This window comes from Oncorhynchus mykiss, chromosome 10 (genome assembly GCF_057628025.1).
Source record: "Oncorhynchus mykiss isolate SJ-2025 chromosome 10, ASM5762802v1, whole genome shotgun sequence".
Classification (NCBI taxonomy): Eukaryota; Metazoa; Chordata; class Actinopteri; order Salmoniformes; family Salmonidae; genus Oncorhynchus; species Oncorhynchus mykiss.
Window position 1 is genome coordinate 52,617,698 of NC_143031.1, and position 19,063 is coordinate 52,636,760.

General features: G+C 42.0%; 1 protein-coding gene across 38 annotated transcripts in view; it reads right to left on the minus strand.

Moving 5' to 3' along the window:
* Nucleotides 1-1,970: 1,970 nt before the first annotated feature.
* Nucleotides 1,971-19,063, minus strand: part of phldb1a (pleckstrin homology-like domain, family B, member 1a) — an 85,182-nt gene continuing 68,089 nt past the window's right edge. For 15 of the 38 annotated variants that reach the window (XM_090187071.1, XM_090187066.1, XM_090187064.1 and 12 more), the window contains 12 exons: nucleotides 18,609-18,758; nucleotides 17,317-17,442; nucleotides 16,992-17,150; nucleotides 16,400-16,546; nucleotides 16,071-16,193; nucleotides 15,792-15,882; nucleotides 10,423-10,570; nucleotides 9,795-9,885; nucleotides 9,329-9,475; nucleotides 8,360-8,579; nucleotides 4,655-4,740; nucleotides 1,971-4,093 (listed from right to left, as the gene is read on the minus strand). In XM_090187071.1, coding sequence (XP_090043197.1) covers nucleotides 3,953-4,093; nucleotides 4,655-4,740; nucleotides 8,360-8,579; nucleotides 9,329-9,475; nucleotides 9,795-9,885; nucleotides 10,423-10,570; nucleotides 15,792-15,882; nucleotides 16,071-16,193; nucleotides 16,400-16,546; nucleotides 16,992-17,150; nucleotides 17,317-17,442; nucleotides 18,609-18,758 — 1,629 coding nt within the window. In that variant the 3' untranslated portion in view covers nucleotides 1,971-3,952. The remainder of the gene's footprint in view (nucleotides 4,094-4,654; nucleotides 4,741-8,359; nucleotides 8,580-9,328; nucleotides 9,476-9,794; nucleotides 9,886-10,422; nucleotides 10,571-15,791; nucleotides 15,883-16,070; nucleotides 16,194-16,399; nucleotides 16,547-16,991; nucleotides 17,151-17,316; nucleotides 17,443-18,608; nucleotides 18,759-19,063) is intronic. The other 23 variants (XM_090187082.1, XM_036933349.2, XM_036933348.2 and 20 more) reach the window with 7 other exon arrangements.

The following is a 19,063-nucleotide window of genomic DNA, read 5'->3' on the forward strand; positions in this document are numbered from 1 at the left end:
ATGAGTATGAAGCGATGATCAGCCAACGAGCGAGTACAGGTCGCAGTGGTGGGTAATATATGGGGCTTTGGTGACAAAACGGATGGCACTGTGATAGACTGTATCCTATCGGTACGCAAAATGCTCCTCCTCCGCCATTCTCTTGTTGCTGATGCCATCATATGCTGACAGCTAGCGGTGAGACACAAACCTCTGTGTGTCTCACCGCTGGCTGTCTGTTTTTTTTTGCCCATCTTAATCTTATGAGATATGGCTTTTTCTTTGCAACTCCGCCTAGAAGGCCAGCATCCCGGAGTCGCCTCTTCACTGTTGATGTTGAGACTGGTGTTTTGCAGGTACTATTTAATGAAGCTGCCAGTTGAGGACTTGTGAGGTGTCTGTTTCTCAAACTAGACACTCTAAGGTATTTGTTCTCTTGCTTAGTTGTGCACCGGGGCCTCCCACTTCTCTTTCTATTCTGGTTAGAGAGAGTTTACGCTGTTCTGTGAAGGGAGTAGTACACAGCGTTGTACAAGATCTTCAGTTTCTTGGCAATTTCTCGCATGGAATAGCCTTAATTTCTCAGAACAAGAATAAACTGATGAGTTTCAGAAGAAAGTACTTTGTTTCTGGTCATTTTGAGCCTGTAATCAAACCCACAAATCATGCTCCAGATACTCAACTCGTCTAAAGAAGGACAGTTTTATTGCTTCTTTAATCAGACCAACAGTTTTTAGCTCTGCGAACATAATTGCAAAAGGATTTTCTAATGATCAATTAGCCTTTTAAAATAATAAACTTGGATTAGCTAACACAATGTGTCATTGGAACACAGGAGCGATGGTTGCTGATAATGGGCCTCTGTACGTCTATGTAGATATTCCATTTAAAAAAATCTGCCGTTTCCAGCTACAATAGTTATTTACAACATTAACAATGTCTTCGCTGTATTTCTGATCAATTTGATGTTATTTTATTGAACAAAAAATGTGCTTTTGAACAGTAGTGTATATAGTTATTTAGATAGTTTTGTGGGAGCCCTCTGCCCAAACAAACTCAGACTGGTTGGGGGCTGTGCACCCGTGGCCCCTCGGGGGTCCTCCATGACCCAGCCATTGACCCCTAGCCCACCCTCGTTAGCCTCAGGTCACTCCGCAGGACACTGTCTGTTGGCACTGGCATGCTGTCAGTCGACACCGGCCGGCTGACTGTCGACATTGGCTGGCTGTTGTTTGACAATAGCCATAGGGGGATCTCAGCCCCTGTTGAAAGAGGGTGCCAGCACAAAATCAAATATTTGGAAAGGCCAAGGACTGCAATAGCAGGAGTGGGAATGGGAGAATCCAATGCCCATTTTATTCAGACCATCCCATCACCCGCCCACCACTCATTCTGGTTAGTGCTGTGGCAATATTGAGGGAAAGCTGCTGAACGCTTTGTGTGTGTGTGGGTGTGTGTTGTGCATATGCATGTATTTGAACTGTTGTTGTTGTATTACAAGGGATGAAACAAATAAAGTATAACATTGCAGGTAGAGAAAATCACTCTAATCCCATAGGTCCTGTGAAGGGAAGTGGGAGGGAGATAGATAGTTACATCCCACTGGACTCCTCTCTCTTGTCCTAGATGTATTGCATATGAATGATATTCTTAAAATGCACCTTCACCTATAAATGCCATCCAGAATAGTTGTCATGTTAATTTTTTTAAAATGTTGAATATGTTTTTTATTAATATTATTTTAAAATAAATAAACCGTAAATTCACTGTTGTAGTTTCTTTTCATAAAAAATACAAAAAGGAAAGAAATTAGCTTTTCTTTGGAGAACTGCCTGGAATAAGCTATGTCTGCTTAAACAACAAGGCCTTGTATGGCATTCACATCCGCAAAGGTACAAAGTAACTATTGAACTTTGTTGTATCTATTTAGTACACATTGATTTACTGTTCTAGCTGCCTGATTTGTCAGTGACAAAATTAAGATTACACAATTGGTAATTATGCATTTGCAAATTTTATTTAAAAGTGTTTATGTGGAGAAAGTGTCAACACTGTCAGTACCGCCCTGTTCGCGGTGTAGAAGACTGGTTTTAAATGTTGGTGTGCTTGTGTTATGTTATTTTCCATATGAAAAGTATTTAAAATAATATAAAAAAAACGAATACAATTTTTCTGACAGTCTGACCAAACATACATAAAGCATACAATAGCTGGCACAAAGATTTAGATTTCATCAGAATGAGTGAAATCTAAATAATATGCCATTAATATGATGACTTATAGTTAATCAAATATTAGTCAAATTCAATAAAATAGGAATTATTTTCAGAGGCAATATAGTAGCACATACACTCTGTTAAAAACATTTGGCAACAAAAGGGAAACGATCCTTTACAAATGTTCATATTGTCTTTATAAAGTTCCCTTTATAGATCCAGAGACAGTCAGGTAGTATAAACTCTCATTTAGCTAGTCTGGCTAAAATTCTATAATATAAATACAGCGCTTAGGGGCTCTATTCAATCTGTGTCGCTGAAGCGTTAGAAATATAAAAGTAATTTCAGACTGAGCCGACATACGCAGCGTTTACCATGAATGTAGTCTCCGCTAATGCAGGAACATTGCCTTTACATTTCAATCACCCTGTAATGCTGACCTTCTGCGATACGGATTGAATAGAGCCCTTAAACTGACTATTATATTAAACAGAGTGAGTAAAAACACATCCCTTTAAGTATCGTATGTAAAAACCTTTCTTCCTTTATGATCTTTACTGGTCTGAGACCCAGGGCTACCTCTGGAAAGCTACAGGTAACTGCCAAAATAAAGGAGACGCCAACATAAAGAGTCTTAATAGGGCATTGGGTCACCACGAGCCGCCAGAACAGCTTTAATGCACCTTGGCATATATTCTGTCTGGAACTCTATTGGAGGGATGCAACACCATTCTTCCACGAGAAATTCCATCACTTGGTGTTTTGTTGATGGTGGTGGAAAACGCTGTTTCAGGCGCCACTCCAGAAACTCCCATAAGTGTTCAATTGGGTTGAGATCTGGTGACTGAGATATATATATACATTTACATTTTAGTCATTGAGCAGACGCTCTTATCCTTATCTCTTATCCTCTTACACACACACACACACCCTCTAAACCCCATATGCATCTTTATTTTTCCCCCCCTTTTTCTCCCCAATGTCATGGTATCCAATTGGTAGTTACAGTCTTGTCCCATCGCTGCAACTCCCGTACGGACTCGGGAGAGGCGAAAGTCGAGAGCTGTGCATCCTCCAAAACACGACCCCGCCAAGTCGCACTGCATGCGCCCAGCCCACCACAGGAGTTGCTAGAGAGCGAAGGGACAAGGACATCCCGGCCAGCCCAACCCTCCCCTAACCCAGACAACGCTAAACCATGACGCTGGGTCATCCGGTCGCAGCCGGCTGCGACACAGCCTGGAATCAAACCAGGATCTGTAGTGACACAGCTAGTGCCTTAGACTGCTGTAGGCAAGTAGGCCTAGTGGTTGGAGCGTTGGACTAGTAACCGAAAGGCTGCAAGATCGAATCCCCGAGCTGTCAAAGTAAAAATCTGTCGTTCTTCCCCTGAACAAGGCAGTTAACCCACTGTTCCTAGGCCGTCATTGAAAAAATAATTTGTTCTTATTAACTGACTTGCACAGTTAAATAAAGGCCAAATAAACAAGGACTCAAAGAACAGCAGTAGTGGAGTGCAGCGCTGCAGACAGAAATCTGGGAGCAGCAAGCCCATGGTCTCTCTCTCTCCTGGGTCATGTTCATTAGGCACCAAACGGAAGAAGAAGGACTGAAACATAGAGGAACTACTAGGACTTGTCCAAAAATAAACTAACATTTTTGTTTTCTGTTGTAAATGGTTTAAAAATGTTTTTCCATTACATGCCCTAACAAACACAACCCTGTCGGAAGGTCTGTCACCCGGAGAGCTCAGTCCCTCAGGTCATGAACTGTGTGTATCCCTCCGCCCCGGTTACTATGACGTCCATCCAGATCCTCATGGCCTCTGGAGATGGGGCCACCATAAAGTAGAGCCGGTCGTGAGTCTTCACACAGAAGGTCAGCGACGGGTTGGGGCTCTGGAGAGAGAGAATGGGAGAGGGAGAGGGGAAGGAAAATAAAATAAAGTATTATCAAGGTGAAAAATACTTTGTGGAAAATAGTATATTGTGAACACTCACAGTCACTCTTTGTAAAAATAAATTGCACCATCAATTCAACTTTATTTGACAGTGTGTTAATTATCACAAAATTACTAAGAATATAATTGGTAACTTGTCTTTGAATATTAATACATTTAGTTGACAAATAAGTTAATTACTTACTCTCTTTGTCGGGAGCTCTTACACACACTCTTCTGTGATTTGAAAATTCACATATATCTCCAGTAAATAACATCTAGTAAGAGCATTCTTTGCAAAAATGCGACATTCTTGTTAATTACCTTTAAAGTATTTATAATTGATTTCAAACCAAATATTAATATTGCAATAAAACAAAACAAAATCTGTACATTAACTAGTAAAAAAGTGATCATACATTCAAAATAAATTCAGAACTATCTCAGAAAGAGGACTGAAGAATGTAATGACAATGTATTGAGTATTGAGCTGTAGCGGATAGAGTGAAGGGTTCTGTACCTTAGTGGCACTGCGCAGGTGATCGTAGTACACTTCCTCTATAGCCTGAAAGTAGATCAGTCCTTTCAGCTTGGACTCATGCTTATCTGAGAGAATAAGAGAAAAAAACTGTGTTTTAAGTTGTCTCAGAGGAGAGAAGGGAGAATCACAGTATTTCATAGTCTTATGCTGATGCAATAACAGGCCTTTCGGTTTCAGTATGAACTCAGACAAAATAACACGGAATTTAATTGTGTCAAGCTTTCTTGCTGCTTCAAGGAAAAAATAAACATAAGAAATCATGAAATGAAGATATTGTAGCCGGCTACTTTGTGAATCTACCCTATTTTTCATTGTACTGTATTGAATTGAATTGGAATTCAACAAGAATTTCTGTTTTTCCTACATACTCAATGGTCAAGTGCAGTCCAAAATATAAACTGCAAATGAATTAATAAATATACTTAAAATAAGTCTTAGGATGGATGTGGAACTGTCTAAAAATGCCCTTAATTAAGAAAACTGAGTTTAATAGAGCCAAACTGATATTGGAGTTAATAATTCATTCTCCCTCCTGTGTGGCAAAATAAGGATTTTTATATACAGTACCAGTCAAAAGTTTACACATACTTACTCTTTATTTTGACTATTTTCTACATTGTAGAATAATAGTGAAGACATCAAAACTATGAAATAACATATATCGAATCATGTAGTAACCAAAAAAGTGTTAACCTCTTGAAGCTAATTTTTATGTTTGGAAAAATGACGTTCCCAAAGTAAACGGCCTATTTCTCAGGACCAGATGCTAGAATATGCATAAATTTGACAGATTAGGATAGAAAACACTCTAAAGTTTCCAAAACTGTCAAAATATTGTCTGTGAGTATAACAGAACTGAAATTGCAGGCGAAACCCTGAGAAAAATCAAACCAGGAAGTGGCTTCTATTTTGAAAACTCCATGTTCCATAGCCTCCCATTGCTCCATTTAAAGGGATATCAACCAGATTCCTTTTCCTATCGCTTCCTCAAGGTGTCAACAGTCTTCAGACATAGTTTCAGGCTTTTATTTTGAAAAATGAGCCAGAAAGATAACATCGCGTCAGGTGGTCACATGAGTTTTGCTCGCGCAACAGAGTATGGACAGCCATTTCCTTTCCCTCTCCTACTGAACAAGACCGTTGCGGTTGATATATTATCGATTATATATTTTAAAAACAACCTGAGGATTGATTATAAAAAACGTTTGACACGTTTCTGTGGACATTACGGATATTATTTGGAATTTTCATCTGGTTGGTCATGACCGCTCTTTCCTGTGGATTTCTGAACATAACGTGACAAACAAACGGATGTATTTTGGATGTAAAAATAATCTTTATGGAACAAAATGAACATTTGTTGTGTAACTGGGAGTCTCGTGAGTGAAAACATCCGAAGATCATCAAAGGTAAACAATTAATTTGATTGCTTTTTTGATTTTCGTGACCAAGCTACCTGATGCTAAGTGTACTTAATGTTTTGTCATGCGATCGATAAACTTACACAAACGCTTGGATTGCTTTCGCTGCAAAGCATAATTTCCAAATCCGAGATGACAGGTGGATTAACAAAAGGCTAAGCTGTGTTTTGCAATATTGCACTTGTGATTTCATGAATATCAATATTTTTTGTAATATTATTTGACTGTATATTATATTTTTTGACTAATATTATTTGACAGCGGTTGCTGATGACAATTGTCCTGCTTAAGGGATGGGTAGCGTCAAGAAGTTAAACAAATCAAAATATAATTGAATATAATCAAAGTAGCCACCCTTTGCCTTGATGACCGCTTTGTACACTCTTGGCATTCTCTCAACCAGCTTCACCTGGAATACTTTTCCAACATTCTTGATGGGGTTCCCACATATGCTGAGCACTTGTTAGCTGCGTTTCCTTCACTCTGCGGTCCAACTCATCCCAAACCATCTCAATTGGGTTGAGGCCGGGTGATTGTGGAGGCCAGGTCATTTGATGCAGCACTCCATCACTCTCCTTCTTGGTCAAATAGTCCCTACACAACCTGGAGGTGTGTGGGGTCATTGTCCTGTTGAAAAACAAATGATAGTCCCACTAAGTGCAAACAAGATGGGATGGCGTATAGCTGCAAAATGCTGTGGTAGCCATGCTGGTTAAGTGTGCCTTGAATTCTAAATAAATCACTGACAGTGTCACCAGCAAAGCAACCCACACCATCACACCTCCTCCTCCATGCTTCCCGGTTGGAATCTCACATGCGGAGATCATCCATTCACCTACTCTGCCTCTCACAAAGACACAGCGGTTGGAACCAAAAATCTCAAATTTGACTCAAATGAAACCAAAGGACAGATTTCCACTGGTCTAATGTCCATTGCTCGTGTTTCTTGGTCCAAGCAAGTCTCCTCTTCTTATTGGTGCCCTTGAGTAGTTGCTACTTTGCAGCAAGTCGACCATGAAGGCCTGATTCACACAGTCTCCTCTGAACAGTTGATGTTGAGATGTGTCTGTTACTTGAACTCTGTGAAGCATTTATTTGGGCTGCCATTTCTTAGGCTGGTAACTCTAATGAACTTATCCTCTGCAGCAGAGGTAACTGGGTCTTCCTTTCCTGTGGCAGTCTTCATGAGAGACAGTTTCTTCATAGTGCTGGATTGTTTTTGCGACTGCACTTGAAGAAACTTTCAAAGTTCTTGAAAATTTCAGGATTAACCGACCTTCATGTCTTAAAGTAATAATAGACTGTTTGCTTATTTGAGCTGTTCTTGCCACAATATGGACTTTTACCAAAAAGGGCTATCTTCTGTGTACCACCCCTACCTTGTCACAACACACCTGATTGGCTCAAATGCATTAAGAAGTAAAGAAATTCCACAAATTAACTTTTAACAAGGCACACTGCAAAGCTGTCCTCAATGCAAAGGGTGGCTACTTTGAAGAATCTCAAATATAAACTGTATATATTTGTTTAAAACTTTTTTGGTTAATACATGATTCCATGTGTGTTATTTCATAGTGTTGATGCCTTCACTATTATTCTACAATGTAGAAAATAGTAAAAATAAAGAAAAACCCTTGAATTAGTAGGTGTGTGCAAACTTTTGACTGGGACTGTGTATATATATATATATATATTTATTTATCCATATTCAGCCAGCGAGGCGCTTTAGTGTACATGGAAAACAAAGAAAGCAGACCAATAGCTGACAACAATTAAAAAGCAAATCCTTTGAAACCCATCCCACTTTCTCTCTTTCACCATCTTGCCTTTTTTGATTAGCCAAATCTGCTTCGTAATGAGATAAATGTTTTTGAAGATGTTGTGAGTTTGGTTCTGTTAGTCACGACCAAGCCAGCCAGGAGCTAGCCTAGCCTCTTTGCCTCCCTTAGAAATGCACAGCACCAGAAAGTATTGCAGCTTATTTCATCACCATCATCATCGTCAGGAGTGAGGGGGTGAAAAGGCTAGGCGGAAGTGATCCGAGAGAGGGAGAAAGAGAGAGAGGAGTGGAGATTCGGAGAATAGGGCAGAAGTGGGCAAACCACACCATAGGGAATAGGGTGCCATATCTTATCTTCGGGGCTACATAACAGAAATCTGTCATTAACCCACTAATAGAGTGGTTAGGCCATTGCCTCTTTCCTATGTGGTTCATAGAAATAAATGTTGTGATTACTAATTAAGGAATGGCTTCCTTCCTCACCAGCATAGTAGGAGAAGTTCCTCTTGAGGCGGTCGAAGACAAACCAGCGTTTCTTCCACGACTTGATCTTGCCACCCATCTTGACCAGGTGTCCCTTGCACATCTTCTCTGAGAGGATGACGTAGGGACAGGTGTCTACGTTGTGACCAGATGACTCCACGTGCGAACGCAAGTCAAACTCCTCCTTCCTGATGGGTAGGTAGCGTGTCATGGGGCGGGCCTGGGAAGAGGACAGACAGGGAGGTGAAGAACATGACTTTATTATCATAGAGACACTTATATGTGTCTGTTTCCTTAATCCAAACCCCCCCAGACACACTAACACACACCCCACAAAGAGGCTTCACCATAAAATTAGAATGACTAGTATGGATATCCCGTTCAAATAAATGGTTTGTGATGGGTGGACCGAAGGCCATGTTGAGTGTGCCCATGAGTATTCTATTTCAACTGTAGTGGTCTGAGGCTTGGCTATGTCCCTTTTAGTAATTCTATTTTTATGTCTATCACCATGTGAATGAAAGTTCCATCCATATACTGCACAAGCTGAGGCAGCAGTGTAGTGGGGAGACTTAATATGTATGATAATATAAGTATTACTTAACTAGGCACACCAGGTGCACCTTCATCATCCCAGAGTATGTTTGTTTAGTTTCATTGTTCATGGCAGAAAATATAGACAATTAAACCCAATCAACTAAAAGCACGCGTGATATATATCATACTTTAGCGTGAACCCTCTCTCTCTCTCTTGCACTCTCTCCCTTCTCTCCCTCTGTCTTTCTCTCGCTCTTCTTCCTTCAAACTCTCCATTCCCCTCCCTCTCTTTTTATTTTCTCTCTTCACTCACCGTTTGATCTTCCCACCCTCACTCCCCATTTCTTGTCTTTCCTTCTCTCCACCCCCCTCTTTCTCCATTCTTCCTCCCCTCCATCCTGTCCTCCTCTCCTGCTGCGTTGTTACACTAACCTGAGAGAAGTGCTTCTCTCTCATCTTCACCTCCTCCTCCACCAGTCTCTGCCTGTGGGTCGTCTCGTCCTGCAACCTCCTCTCGGCCTCCTCGCGCCTCCTCCGCTCCTCCTCCAACATCTGCCTCCGCGCCTGCACCTCCCTCTCCTGGGGACAGGCGGGAGGAAAAGAGAGGAGAACAGATGGAGAGAAGAATGGAGGAAGGGAGAGTGGAGTAATAGAGATGAGAGAGACAGGAAGTATAGACATGTTAGTAGAGTGCAGGACGTAAACAATAACAAGGTGAATGGTAGGGTCAGGGGAAATAAGGGTTAATGATTGAGAGTGAGACACATAGAAGAGAATAAGGGTGTTGAGACAACTAAAATTCAGTTGCACTGTAGTAGAAGGAATCTCCATTTGCCATAATTATCTGTAGGTTATATGCTCCATTGGTGTTGGTGGGAGACATGTTGTTTGTACACACTCTGCTCTCAACCAGCCTGGCTTTCTCCTGCTGAGCCTCCTTCAACATCTTCTCCATCTCCTCGATCCTCAGGGCCTCAAGCCCACTGCCACTACATGGAGAAAGAGAGATGTTATGTTACTACTACACAAGGAGTGGGGGGGTGAATCTCAAATTAGATGTTTACTACAGTACTGCACTGGGAATGAGAAGTAAATAAAAACATGACTCCAAATCCAACATTCTACAAACAACAAAGCTCCAAAGCAGAACCAGTTACCAGAGTAGCACTCCTCTGTGGATAACATTCAAGAAGCTTTTGTACAACACTATGGAACTGCTATTATATCTGCCTCAGTTATATATGAAACAGTTTCTACTGTAGTATCTTCCCCGGGGGAACTCCATAAACAATTCAAACAGGTGAGGTTCTCCTTGCCTACCGCTTGAGTGGGTTGGCATAGCAACAAGCTAGAGTAAAACTTGTTGTCAAGGGAACAGACGTGTAACAAAACATGTTGTCAGGGGAACAAAAGTGAACACAGTGACCCCTCATCGTCAGGGACACAGAGAGGGCAGATTTGAGTGTTCCCATGGAAACAGACTGAGTTGCCGTGGTATCCCCGTCTCTCCCCTTCTCGTCTCTCACCTTTCTGGAGAACAGGCAGAGTTGTTGCCGGTGGAGACGGAGGTCTCGACGCTGTCAGAGCTCTCCAGGCTGAGGGTGTCGTACTGCGGGTCCCCTGAGGGGGGTGTCTGGTGGTGCAGGATTGAGTGGTGGACCATGGGAGAAGGGCCTGTGGGTGGAGGTGAAAACAGGACAGTGAAATGGTTATCTAATGTCTGCAGCGCAAGCACCACCCAGTGGTACTGAGATGTCATAGCAGGCCATTGTTTAGACCTGACAGAGGCCAGGATATTTGTAAAAATGTCAACAGTGAAGAGGCTACTCTAGGATGCTGGCCTTCAAGGCAGAGTTCCTCTGTCCAGTGTTTGTGTTCTTTTGCCCATCTTAATATTTAATTTTTATTGGCCAGTCTCTTTGCAACTCTGCCTAGAAGGCCAGCATCCTGGAGTCGCCTCTTCACTGTTGACGTTGAGACTGTTGTTTTGCGGGAACTATTTAATGAAGCTGACAGTTGAGGACTTGTGAGGTGTCTGTTTCTCAAACTAGACACTATAATGTACTTGTCCTCTTGCTCAGTTGTGCACCGGGGCCTCCCACTCCTCTTTCTATTCTGATTAGAGAGAGTTTGCGCTGTTCTGTGAAGGGAGTAGTACACAGCATTGTACGAGAGCTTCAGTTTCTTGGCAGTTCCTCACATGGAATAGCCTTCATTTCTCAGAACAAGAATAAACTGATGAGTTTCAGAAAAAAGTTAGTTATTTCTTGCCATTTTGAGCCTGTAATCGAACCCACAAATACTGATGCTCCAGATACTCAACTAGTCTAAAGAAGGACAGTTTTATTGCTTCTTTAATCAGAACAACAGTTTTCAGCTCTGCTAACATAATTCCAAAAGGGTTTCTAATGATCAATTACCCTTTTAAAATAATAACTTGGATTAGCTAACACAACATGCCATTGTAACACAGGAGTGATGGATGCTGATAATGGGCCTCTGTACACGTATGTAGATATTCCATAACAAATCAGCCGTTTCCAGCTACAGTAGTTATTTACAACATTAACAATATCTACACTGTATTTCTGATCAATTTAATGTTATTTTAATGGACTAAAATGTGCTCTTCTTTCAAAAACAAGGACATTTCTAAGTGAACACAAACTTTTGAACGGTAGTGTATATAAAATAATAAAAAAATAAATAATATATAATAGTAAAAACATGACATTTCACAACACATTAAGTGTGTGCCCTCAGACCACTACTCGATTACCACAAATCTACAACACAAAATCCATGTGGACATGTTTGTATAATGCATATGTTATCGTGTGTGCATGCGTGTGTCTGTGACTGTCTCTTCACAGTCCCCGTTATTCCATAAGGTATATTTTTACTTGTTTTTTTAAAATCTTATTCTACTGCTTACATCAATTACCTGATGTGGAATAGAGTTCCATGTAGTATTGGCTCTATGTAGTACTGTGCACCTCCCATAGTCTGTTCTGGACTTGGGGACTGTGAGTAGATCTTTGGTGGCATGTCTTGTGGGGTATGCATGGGTGTCTGAGCTGTGTGCTAGTGTTTTAAACAGACAGCTTGGTGCATTCAACATGTCAATACTTCTCACAGATACAAGTAGTGATGAAGTCAATCTCTCCTCTACTTTGAGCCAGGAGAGATTGACAATTGTAATTTTCCTAAATCCCTCTTTGTGGCACCTGACCACATGACTGGACAGTAGTCCAGGTGTGACAAAACTACGGCGTGTAGGACCTGCCTTGTTGATAGCATTGTTAAGAAGGCAGAGCAGTCCTTTATTATGGACAAACTTCTCCACATCTTAGCTACAGTTGCATCAATATGTTTTGACCATGACAATGTACAATCCAGGGTTACACTCAACTTGCAAAATTTCCACATTATTAATTACAAGTTTTAGTTGAGGTTTAGGGTTTAGTGAATGATTTGTCCTAAATACTATGATTTTCAGTTTTTTTTTTATATTTAAGACTAACTTATTTCTAGCCACCCATTCTGAAACTGACTGCAGCCTTTTGTTAAGTGTTGCAGTGATTTCACTTGCTGTGGTAACTGATGTGTATTGTGTTGAATCAGATGGAGTACAATAAATAATCTTCTTCTTTTTCAGATTTGCAACAGTGCATTAAGCTATTACTTTGCTTTATTTTAACTAAGGTCTGGAACATTGTCAAGAGCACCTACACATGCCAAACATCTGGGCAACTCTGAAACAACTATCTGTAAAGGACATATTAACAGCAGTGTCAGATGAGAAAGCATGAAATACTCAGACAGATATTTAGCAGAGGAAATATTTACATCTATATCATTCTTCTATCTACAGTGCATTGGATGCAGCAGTTAGCTAGAATGCTAACGCTCAATGATATACAGTGCATTCGGAATGTATTCAGACCCCTTGACTTTCTCTAAATTTTGTTACGTTATAGCCTTATTCTAAAATGTATTAAATTGTTGTTTTTCCTCATCAATCGACACACAATACCACATAATGACAAAGCAAAATGTGCCTTTTACTGAGGAGTGGCTTCCGTCTGGCCACTCTACCATAAAGGCCTGATTGGTGGAGTGCTGCAGAGATGGGAGAACCTTCCAGAAGGACAATCATCTCCACAGAGGAACTCTGGAGCTCTGTCAGAGTGATCATCAGGTTCTTGGTCACCTCCCTGACCAAGGGTCTTCTCCCCGATTGTTCAGTTTGGCCAGTCGGCCAGCTCTAGTAAGAGTATTGGTGGTTCCAAACTTCTTCAATTTTAGAATGATGAAGGCCACTCTGTTCTTGGGGACCTTCAATGCTGCAGAAATGTTTTGGTACCCGTCCCCAGACCTGTGCCTGGATGTACAATCCTGTCTCGGAACTCTACAGACAATTCCTTCGACCTCATGGCTTGGTTTTTGTCCTGACATGCACTGTCAACTGTGGGACCTTATAGAGACAGATGTGTGCCTTTCCAAATCATCTCCAATCAGTTGAATTTACCACAGGTGGACTCCAATCCAGTTGTAGAAACATCGCAAGGATGATCAATGGAAACAGGATGCACCTGAGCTCAATTTTGAGTCTCATAGCAAAGGGTGTAAATAAGGTATTTCTGTTTTTTATTGTTATTACATTTGCAAGAATTTCTAAAATCCTATTTTCGCTTTGTCGTTATGTGGTATTGTTTGTAAATTAATGAGGGAAAAAATGTATTTAATAGATTTTATAATAAGTCTGTAACGTAACAAAATGTGGAAAAAGTAAAGTGGTCTGAATACTTTCTGAATGCACTGTATGGCTCTGTTGATGCCATATTGATCCAGACATTTTGGAGGGCTATATTTTTGCATCATAGCCACAGCTGGTCTGAATTCTGTGTTATAGGCACGAATACAAAAAAAACATACATTTGTCTAGAGCATAGGGGCCACTAGGAAGAAAATACCCACTACCTGTTGGACTGTCTACAACTGGGGAAGGTTCAGAGTTAGGTGGGAGGGACTCTGTGAAACCACAATGTAAGAACAATTTAAGTGAAGAACAACGGCACCCTTTTAAGTGCAGCATTCTACTATATGAGGCATTTTATCTGGTTTTGCATTTATTTTACTTAAACTTTATTTCAACAGAGAGTCATATTGAGACCCAGGTCTCTTACAAATTAATCCTGCTGTATACATGCAATTCATCAAACAATTTCCCAACAGTTTCCCCCTACAGTTGATCTTTTCTCCAACAACATCATAGTTTTGGTTTTAGTCTCAGAGGTACGGTAACGTCCATGGTCTTTTGGCTATGAGGGAATTATACTGTAGAAGTGGGAGAAGCAGTGATGTGTACTAGTAAACTCAACAAAAAAAGAAACGTCCTCTCACAGTCAACTGCGTTTATTTTCAGCAAACGTAACATGTGTAAATATTTGTATGAACATATCAAGATTCAAGACATAAACTGAATAAGTTCCACAGACATGTGACTAACATAAATTGAATAATGTGTCCCTGTACCAAGGGGGGTCAAAATCAAAAGTAACAGTCAGTATCTGGTGTGGCCACCAGCTGCATTTAGTACTGCAGTGCATCTCCTCCTCATGGACTGCACCAGATTTGCCACTTCTTGCTGTGAGATGTTACCCCACTTTTCCACCAAGGCACCTGCAAGTTCCAGGACATTTCTGGGGGGAATGGCCCTAGCCCTCAACCTCCGATCTAACAGGTCCCAGACGTGCTCAATGGGATTGAGATCCGGGCTCTTCGCTGGCCATGGCTGAACACTGACATTCCTGTCTTGCGGGAAATCACGCACAGAACGAGCAGTATGGCTGGTGGCATTGTCATGCTGAAGGGTCATGTTAGGATGAGCCTGCAGGAAGGGTACCACATGAGGGAGAAGGATGTATTCCCTGTAACGCACAACGTTGAGATTGCCTGCAATGACAACAAGCTCAGTCCGATGATGCTGTGACACACCGCCCCAGACCATGACGGACCCTCCACCTCCAAATCGATCCCGCTCCTGAGTACAGGCCTCGGTGTAACGCTCATTCCTTTAACGATAAACGGGATTCCAACCATCACTCCTGGTGAGACAAAACCGTGACTTGTCAGTGAAGAGCACTTTTTGCCAGTCCTGTCTGGTCCAGCAACGGTGGGTTTGTGCCCATAGGCAACATTGCTGCCGGTGATGTCTGGTGAGGACCTGCCTTTACAACAGGCCTACAGCCCTCAGTCCAGCCTCTCTCAACCTATTGTGGACAGTCTGAGCACTGATGGAGGGATTGTGCGTTCCTGATGTAGTAGTTGTTGTTGCCATCCTGAACCTGTCCCGCAGATGTGATGTTCAGATGTACCGATCTTGTGCAGGTATTGTTACACGTGGTCTGCCACTGCGAGGACGATCAGCTGTCCGTCCTGTCTCCCTGTAGCACTGTCTTAGGCGTCTCACAGTACGGACATTGCAATTTATTAGCCTGGCCGCATCTGCAGTCCTCATGTCTCCTTGCAGCATGCCTAAGGCACGTTCACGCAAATGAGCAGGAACCCTGGGCATCTTTCTTTTGGTGTTTTTCAGAGTCAGTAGAAAGGCCTCTTTAGTGTCCTAAGTTTTCTCAACTGTGACCTTAATTGCCTACCGTCTGTAAGCTGTTAGTGTCTTAACGACCGTTCCACAGGTGCATGTTCATTAATTGTTTATGGTTCATTGAACAAGCATGGGAAACAGTGGTTAAACCCTTTACAATAAAGATCTTTGAAGTTATTTAGATTTTACGAATTATCTTTGAAAGACAGGTCCTGAAAAAGAGATGTTTATTTTTTTGCTGAGTTTAGATGGAACCAGACAGGGGAAAGGGAGGGGCTCTGTTACCTTTGCTCTGCAGTGACAGCTGTCTCCTGGTGTCCATCACCATGTCTGGAGGGCCTGATGCCGACAGCTCCCTGGACACCAGCTGGAGACCCTGGGAGGGGACAGAGAGAGTTGGGAGTTATGAAGAGGTATTACGTATACATGTAGAATATAATAGAGAATATCAGAATATAATATGGAATAGAATATAATAAAAGAGAAGGGAAGAGCATAGAGTAGAATGAAATAGTTCCTACCACCATGATCTATGGGTAGAGGATGTATAAGAGAGTCCCTTACCTTGATGGGTGTGCTTCGGCCCAGTGTAACCCCATTGGACTGTGGAGGGCTGGCAGTACCATTGACACTACTAGAGCGTGATGCTGTCTGACCTACATCACCATCTGGTTTTGACCGGTACACCTGAAGACAAGACCAGAGGAGTCAGACAGGTGACCAGAAGAGGTCTCCATGACACAACCGGAGACCAAGATGACTGATGTCAACAATCACCAACACTGGCCAGCAACCCAACCCTAATCAAAATGCCAAACATAATATCAGGAAATGAAATAAAGAATAGAACAAATAGCGTAGTAGATTAAAGCAAAGAGAGGCGAGAGGTTTACCTGGCTAGGTCTGCGTGAGGAGTGAGACTTAGCAGGGAGAGGGGGAGGGCATGACTGGTGGTGGGGCTCCCCTGCTGACATTATGTCCTGGTACCAGCGCTCTAAGTTAAGGGCCGGGTTGTGAGGTCTAATCCACTCAGGCTGGCTCTGAGAGGGGTGGGGTGGTGCAGAGAGTCCAGGCAGAGGAGAGCAAAGAAGGAGAGCAACAGAGACAGGATGAGAAGCATAAAAGAGGTAGGAGGCAGGAGAAATAAGAAGTAATAGAACGGAAATTACTTGATATGAGTAATATAAAGCTGATGGCGAATACTTTCTTTTACCCAGACAGTAATAGAAACCATTCATAACATAGTGAATAAAGTAAAGTATTTTCAGAACATTCTATGCGCAAAAAGGTTGGTCCATTCACCAAAAACTACATTCTAACCACACTATATGAAAAAGGAGAAAGGTCAGTTTATCTATAGCAAATCCCAAGATAACTTCATCCACAATACATTTTATTCCATATCTCCATAAACCATATAAACATGGTCTACGTGTGACAGTCTGAAAGGTAAGAGGGGTTTAAAGCCAGGAGGGAGGCACACACCTCAACTGAGATAGTGGGGGAGGTGTCACATGGAGTTGTGTGGCAGGAGAAGGCAGCGTCAGCGAGCGCAAGCTGGAATGACTGGATAGAAAGTGCGGGGGAGGGGCCAAGTTTCTGCATCCCCAACATCTGGCTTAACTGACTAACTGTGACGTATTCCTTTACAAAGATAGTCAACACACAAATGCGCACAGACACAAACACAAGGCAAAGGTTGTAGGTATTGGGAAAGAGCAGAGAGAGGTAGGAATGTTAACCAAGGTTATATGTCCAAGAAAGCCAACAGAAACAGAGGGAATAATAGAAAGTAGGTGGTATATTCTACCTCGCCGGGCAGAGCTGCTGCAGCAACAGTGAGAGAGAGGCAGTGAGGAGCAGGGGAGGTAGAGTAGGTCGGGAGAGGACCACCGCTCCCATACATCTTATAGACATCAGCGAGCCTGAGGTACTCCTGCATCAACACCAACAACACAAGCACACACAAGTTGAAATAAGGGATATATTGTATACCTAAAGACAAAATACCCTTACATTCCCATACATTTTTTTTTTTTTTTACATTTGAGTTATTTAGCAGACGCTCTTACCCAGAGCTACTAACAGTAGGGAATGCATACATGTTTGTACTTTTTTGTACATCCCCCCCCCCACACACACTTTTCTATTGCTATCCTTGTGGGGACCAAATAATTGATTCCCCCCTATTTCCCTAACCCTGAATCTAACCTTAACCTTTAACCTAACCATAACCCAAACTCTAACCCTAACCTTAATTCTAACCCTAACCCTAATTGTAACCCTAACCCCTAAGCCTAAAATTGCATTTTTCCTTGTGGGACTGGCAAAATGTCCACCCTGAATAATATCCCTTGTTTTACTATCCTTGTGAGGACTTCTGGTACCCACAAGGGTAGTTAAACAAACACACACACACACACACACACACACACACACTCAGAGATTCCCACACACATGCACGAGATCCTAAAATTAATTTTGTATTTGATCATTATCACACAAAAAATAACTCACCTCAAACTACAGTACAGGTACTCATCACAAAGGGTAAAGGTAAGCCAGCCAAGCCACAAAAAACAAACAGACACTTGGTCCAAACACACTGGATCCAACGTCACAAATTGAGACAACCCCAACACAAACGATACAAATGTAGATGCAGAAACATTCAGGCACAGGCCACCTTGTCATAAGACACACCTACAGACTAATACAAACAAGGAATTATTTTTCAAGCTTCTCAAAAACACATATTGGGGCGGCAGGTAGCCTAGTGGTTAGAGCGTTGGACTAGTAACCGAAAGGTTGCAAGATCAAATCCCCAAGCTGACAAGGTAAAAATCTGTCGTTATGCCCCTGAACAAGGCAGTTAACCCACTGTTCCTAGGCCGTCATTGAAAATAAGAATTTGTTCTTAATTGACTTGCCTTGTTAAATAAAGGTGAAATATTCCTCTCATTTCCATTTATCTTAGTGGACACAAGACAAATGCAGAGCAAGCCAGGTAGGATACATCCCCAAAGGAAGGGGGATTGTGGGTAGTGTAGTCAGGCTGCATTATGGGTAGTTTAGTCAGTCCACATGCGTCAGTGTGTTTACCTCCTGTGGCCTGGTGGGACAGAGGTCAGGGGAGGGGGTGTATGAGGAGGAAGAAGAGAAGGAGGCAGGAGGAGGGCAGGGAGGATGTGGAGGAGGGACAACCTCCCCCTGTACCAGGTCAGGTTCGCTGATATGCAGCACTGGTACTTCCTGTTTTCAGTAAAAGTTTTCAGTCAAACGTGTACTCAAAAGTCTATGGTTTAACCTGTTACCCTACTATTGTAAATACACTATCAACAACACACACTAACCCTAATGACTATACTCTATTCATTACAGCAACACAGCAGTAGAAAAGCCTTCACCTATATAATTTAGACTAGAGTCCAGCTTGACAAACATAGCTGATCTCCTCTCAGTAAGAGAGGCCAGCTCAGTGATGTCAGCAATTTACACTAACAAGAGTCCTCAGCATCTCTGAGGTACTGCGGACTCACTTGTTAGTTGTCAGGCTT